Genomic DNA, 6,000 nt, shown 5'->3' with positions numbered 1-6,000 from the left:
CCCAGTGAGAGGATGCCCGGGCCCAGGGCTCCCAGGGGTGCTGTGCAGGCTGCCTGTGGCCTGGCACTGCCCTGCCATGGGCTTCAGTCCCAGGGTGAGGGCTGAGCCTGTCTGTGGGGACAGGGCTGGGCCCCACCACGTTGCTCCAAGTGATCCAGCACCTGGTCTGATTTGGAGCCAGGATCCATCCGCTGCCTCTGAGGTGGAGAGCTCCTCCTGCCAGTCCCTGTGACCAGCAGGTCACACACACAGTGATGGTGCTGTGAGCAAACTGCTGGGGTTGTTTCATTCTCTTCTGCTTCCATCAGACTGGCAATGTGTAACAGAATGGGGTTTTTTATATTTAAGAGGCAATCAACTTGCTACTTCCACGTTTGCCTAATAAAATTACATACTTAGAGTCAATACTACTTCATGCTCAAAATCTACAAGGAACTAACGGCAAGTTATCTACTTTCTAGGTCAACAAAGATCATAAATAAAAAAAAAATATGGTGGCTCAGTCCAAAACTTTACCATGGGTCAACCCCTTGATAAGTACTTCACAAACAGCTGCTGAAAAAGAAAACCCAGTTTCAGCTCCATTTAATTGCAGTTCAGATAGAAGCATCAATGGATAAAGTTGCACTACATGGTAATGCACATCAGATTAAAGGGTGTCATCCATGGCATGCTGAGAAGTGAATCATGAGGAGATGGTTTGGAAAGATGGGAGAGACAAGCCAAAATGTCTCAGCTTTGGGAAAGGAAATGAAACCAGAGTTGGTCTATGCAAACCTGCAGTGTCCCAGGGCAGGAAATGGAGGTGCAGCAGTTCACACTGCCTGACAGATCTGCTGGATTTTCAGATTAAAGGGTGTCATCCATGGCATGCTGAGAAGTGAATCATGAGGAGATGGTTTGGAAAGATGGGAGAGACAAGCCAAAATGTCTCAGCTTTGGGAAAGGAAATGAAACCAGAGTTGGTCTATGCAAACCTGCAGTGTCCCAGGGCAGGAAATGGAGGTGCAGCAGTTCACACTGCCTGACAGATCTGCTGGATTTAGCTAACAAAAGCTGTGTAGGGTAAAATTAAAGCCTATCTGTGCCAATCAAAGTCAAAAGCTGGGTGGGAGACTCATTGTGGAAACTGGTCATTTGCAAGGATCAGTGGACATTTAGAAAGATTTATACACTGCACAGGAAGTGTCTGTGTTAATATTCTTCATCTCAAATTCCCTGGTAGTTAATATTCAAGATGAAAATATCAGTGCTGATTACCAAGCATGATCTGTACAGGTTGCACACGGTGATGGCAGTAAATGAGGTTTCCAGTGAAATGACAAGTTTCCCTGCTCATTCAGAAAAACGTCCATTCCCATGGCAGAGATGAAAATAAATTCCAGCATATTCCTAGTCACCTTGTTCCTAACAGTAAAAGTTTCTTGATGTAGTCGGTAGAAATGTACACCTTTAAGTCCTTCTACTCAACATGTTTTTGTGGTTTATTTTACAGCAAAGCCAGGGTTAGAATACACACCAGGGAGAGTTTTTGCCTGGAGCACGTAGACACCTTCCCGGGGTGATGCACTCCAGTCACACGTGGAGGAGTTTCTCTTTAGTTCCAGTTACCCATATAAAAATGTCTTTATAAATATCATGCAGCAGCAGTTGGCCCAGGCTGATGTCGTGTCACGTTAGGTCCTTGCGTCAGCCGCTCTGTGGTCCGTCAGCATCCCGCGGCGCGGAAAGGGATTGGCTTCTCCTTGGCTTCCTCCCAGTTTGTGTTGGCAGCACAGGGCCCCAGTGAAGTTCATCCCTTTAAGACTGCTTTTCCCAAGAGGGCCCGTGCGTCGGGCTGTGCCTTACGGGGAGGAGGTCGTAGTGACTAGGAATGTGACTGTTCCTAGGCAGGTCGTACGGGTTCTGGAGGTAACTGGCACTCCGACTGCGGGCGTCTTGGACTATGCTGACAGTGGGCTCTGGGGGAGCAAGGAAATGTGGGTTATGGTAGATAGCAGCACTCCCAAAACTAGCCACTGTACTCATGTTTTGTCACAAGCACAGGACACTGGTGTCCCAAAACAGCTCATCCTCTCACAGCTTCACTGGCAGCACATGGGGCACACCAGGGAGCAAAGCACCAAACAGGACCTGAGGGAATGGTGTGGATCTGTGTTAGGGGAGGTTTAGGTTGGATACTGGGCACTGGAACAGCTCCCCAGGGAAGTGCTCACAGCCCTTAGCCTGACAAAGCTCAAGGAGCGTTTGGACAATGCTCTCAGGCACAGGGTGGGATTGTTGGAGTGTCCTGGGCAGGGCAGGAGTTGGACTTGATGATCCTTGTGGGTATTTTCCAGCTCAGGGTATTCTATGATTCTGTGGTGGGATTTCAGGGCTGTCCTGTGTAAGGGCAGGAGTTGGACTCCATGATCTTTGTGTATCCCTTCCACCTCAGGATATCTACCACCGCAGCACTTGGCTCCCCAGCTGAACACACCGATGCTCAGGCCTTCTCCCCCTGCTAGTGCCTCCCTGCAGCATGCCAAGTCCTTGTGTAAGGAAAGGAAAATCCCAGCATCTACACTAAACCCCTGGAGCAGCCCCTGTGCCTCCCACTGCTTACCAACTTCGTAGATGTTTTTATTGGCTGTTGATGAAGTTGGCATTTCAGAATATGGAGACTCCCTGTGACCAGGTGATTTCATTTCCACGTAGCTGCTCTCGGAGTGTTTGCAGGTTAAAATGGGAGGGTCTTTGATGATGGCATATGGGTTTTCACTGCTGTTCAGGGAACAAGTGCTGGAGCTGCACACGGATTCTTTCATATAATCTGCAAAACAAGAGTGGAGTGGGAGTGTTAGGGGTCGTTAGCTTAATTGGGTGAATTACAACAGAGCCTCTGCAGGAAGGCTGGGGGGACAAGGGGGCAGGGGGGAAGGAGGATCCTTGAAGCATCCAGCACAGACACCCGGCGCTTGTGCTCTGGGTGTTCCAGACCATTGCATCCACAACTCACTAGCAGGAAAGAAATGAAAACCTGCTCAGTACCGAAGGTTTTCCTGTAAAAGGTTCTAGTTGTCATTTACTGCAGTATTTAATTTGAGGTGCCAATCCTTTCCCTCCCTCCCCCTAATTCCTAAGGAACCATGTTTAACTCTGCTCCACCAACCCATGCACGTGGCTCTGCAGGCAGGACTTGGGCTGCAGGGTTAGTGTCCCAGGGCTTTGGTGACATCCAGTGCCCTGTGTTAGGGTGAAAAACATTGCCACAGGCTCAGAACTGCACCAGTGCAGCATGAGTGCATATGGCCCCTGTGAGAGCCATCCAGCACCAGGAGAAACTGACTGCCAGAAGTATGGGAGGAGGCTGCTCCTGCAAGCAGGGAACGCTTGGGTTTCCACAGGGGGACAAGCCTCCATCATAGCCTCACTTGTGCTTTGCTTTTTTGCCCTCCCATTGCTGTAGACACCTTGTGCTCCTCTCCCCTGGGCTGGAGAGGAGGCAGTGAAGGAGGTGCTACGTGGGGAGAACAAGGTTGGCGTGAAGGCTGTGAGCACTGGTCTCCCCAGTTGGTGACCCTGGCTGGGGTATGCCAGCCTGCTGCAAGGTACAGTGCCAGTCTTGCTTTAAAAATAAAAAACAATAGAGAATAAATAGGTCTTAACAGTGACATTCAAGAACGTGCCATTGCTGCTGTGTGCATCCTGCTGGGCAGTGCCAGTAATTTAGAATTAGAGCGATGCAATGAAAGATGAGGCATTTTCTTGTGCTGGGTTACAGTACAAAGGCAGATCCTGGTATATATGAAATACTCCCGGTGAAATAGTGGGACTTGCAAAATAGCTGCAATCCCAGCTGCCCCCGCTGTCTACTATGGGAGACAAAAAGAGAAATTCAGGTTAAGAAATAGACAGACAACACGATATCGCTTCTCCTTTCCAAACCTTGGCTCCGTGCCTCTCCGCCCCGGCCTGCTCCCTCACCTGCCAGCTCTGCTCCACTCTGATTCTCCCTCCACCAGCTCTGGGCTTGTGTCTGTGTGTCCATCACCCCCTGGGCCTGGTGCCCCTCGGCTGGTTCAGCTCTGAGCAAGGTGCCAGGCTGTGTCCTGCCACCTGCACCAAGGGGATGCCTTTCTGGGTGTCAGTGTCAGTGACAGCAGCAGGTCTGGAGAGCCCTGAGCTCCCAGGGTTAGTGGGAAGCTGCACTGCAGACTAGCCAGCTGGACATGCTGAGCCCCTCAAGGACCCGAGGGCTGGCAGAGCCCCTGGCACCAGTGCAAAGCTAAGAAACTCCTGGTCTGACTTCAGCCTGGGTGAGATTAGCAGTGCCTTTGCTTCCAAGTGAAACATGCCTGGTCTGGTACATCACAGGAGACAGGAATCAAAGCATCACCAATATTCCCTGGCTTTTGGCCTGGGTTTGGCTCTCCACCTTCTCCAACCCCATCCCAGCACAAGGCAGTGAAAAGCTGCTCCATCCCTTCCTTCTATGGAGCAACCCTGAGAGTACAAAGGCTTCTGCACACGAGTGAGCTCAGTGTTGTTGGCTTTGCTGTGTATGTGACTTAAATTCAGGTGCAACACAGTCTGGAATCTGTCAGTGTTAGAGGTGAGGAGACCACAGACAAAGACTAACAATGAATGAATTAAAATCTTCAGGCTGAAGAGACCTGTGCTGTTTGGACTGGGCCCAGGCTCCAGTACAGAGGTGAATTCTCTCATGTGGGCAAGGGGCTGAAAGCTCCCAGTGCTGCTGAACAGAGCAGGAGCACTCACTGCTTTCAGGGGCATAGCCTGGATGAGGAGAGACTTAGCCCTGAGGCTTTTATTTCATCTTCAGCCAAAGAGTGGCTCAGCTCCACCTGCAAGTTGCAGCTCCTGGTGGCTGCCACAGGGATATATATAGTGCTCATTAGGAGAGCCTGAGGAGCCTTTAATAAGTCAGCTCTAAATTTTGGGGCAAGAGGACAGGAAGATCATCACAAACTTGCTTGTTTGTCTCGAGCTGTGCTGCTGAGCAGATGCTCATGGGGTGAAAGGCAGGATTCCCTCTGTGCCCCAAGAGTCCACCACGAAGCCCTGTTGGCACCATGGCTGGGAGGGAACAAATCCAACCAGAGCTGGGGTTAGCTTCATGAAATGTAGATTATGCAAGACTGATGGCTTTGCAAAGGGGGAAGAGTGAGCAGTCCTGCTCTCCTGCAGAGCTGCAGCAGCAGGTGAGCAGCTGTGTGGGTCTGTGCTGTTTATGGAATTGGGCACATCAGAGCTTGGCATAGGCAAAAATTCCAGGACATCAGCTATTTTATTAAGTCCAACTCAGCTACTTTTATCTTCCCTAAGCTAAAATTCATCTGTACTGCTGCTACAGCTGACACTACCTCCCAGACAGGTGTCCCTTCCCTTCCCAGGACCATGTCAGAAGAGACCAGTGAAATACCACTCAGGCTGCCCAGACTTGTTTGGCCTCTCCCAGGAATTGCCTTTTCCCAGAAAATATTGTGAAACAACATGCCTAAGAGCCAATTCCTGATGACGTAAGCGAGAGCTCTGTGCCTAGCCTGGGATCAGACCTTTGCTCTGGATACAACATATTTTATGGAGCACCAGCCAATGTTTGGGATTGTGCTGTACACCAGGGAGTCATTAGCCCACAACAAACATTATGTGCCAGATCACGGAGAATTTAACTCTAAAGGATGCAGAAGCAGCTGAGTTACTTTGTTATGAAGGTAATTTGGGGATAATTGCGATGTCTGGCATCAATTGTCAAATTTCGCTTCATGAATTAATTTAACCAGAACAAATGTGTTTAGAGATTCTCAGCCCATGGTGCTGAGGGCCATGTGTGAGCTCTGGCCATGCTGCCTCCTCATCCTCCCCTGTGCCCACGGGGTTGAGCTCTCAGGGAGGTGGAAGCTCAGCCCAACCTGTGGCACTGCCACCACAGCACTGGGACTCACTGGAAGCACTGGACATCTAGAGAAATATGGGGAATACACTCTAATTTTGAAG

The 6,000-nt window shown here is 50.1% G+C and overlaps 1 protein-coding gene across 1 annotated transcript in view; it reads right to left on the bottom strand.

Annotated features, from left to right (window-relative positions):
* Positions 1-1,800: 1,800 nt before the first annotated feature.
* The window catches only part of MEGF11 (multiple EGF-like-domains 11), a gene marked incomplete at its 5' end in the record, with an annotated part of 97,310 nt that continues 93,110 nt past the window's right edge, over positions 1,801-6,000 (bottom strand). The window contains 2 exons of the mRNA XM_009070677.1: positions 1,801-1,961; positions 2,606-2,812. Of these exons, the coding sequence (XP_009068925.1) occupies positions 1,801-1,961; positions 2,606-2,812 (368 nt within the window). The remainder of the gene's footprint in view (positions 1,962-2,605; positions 2,813-6,000) is intronic.

Source organism: Acanthisitta chloris, unplaced genomic scaffold (genome assembly GCF_000695815.1).
Source record: "Acanthisitta chloris isolate BGI_N310 unplaced genomic scaffold, ASM69581v1 scaffold25062, whole genome shotgun sequence".
NCBI classification, from domain to species: domain Eukaryota; kingdom Metazoa; phylum Chordata; class Aves; order Passeriformes; family Acanthisittidae; genus Acanthisitta; species Acanthisitta chloris.
The sequence above is the reverse complement of the archived record's forward strand: the minus strand, read 5'-3'. Positions and strand labels throughout refer to the sequence as shown.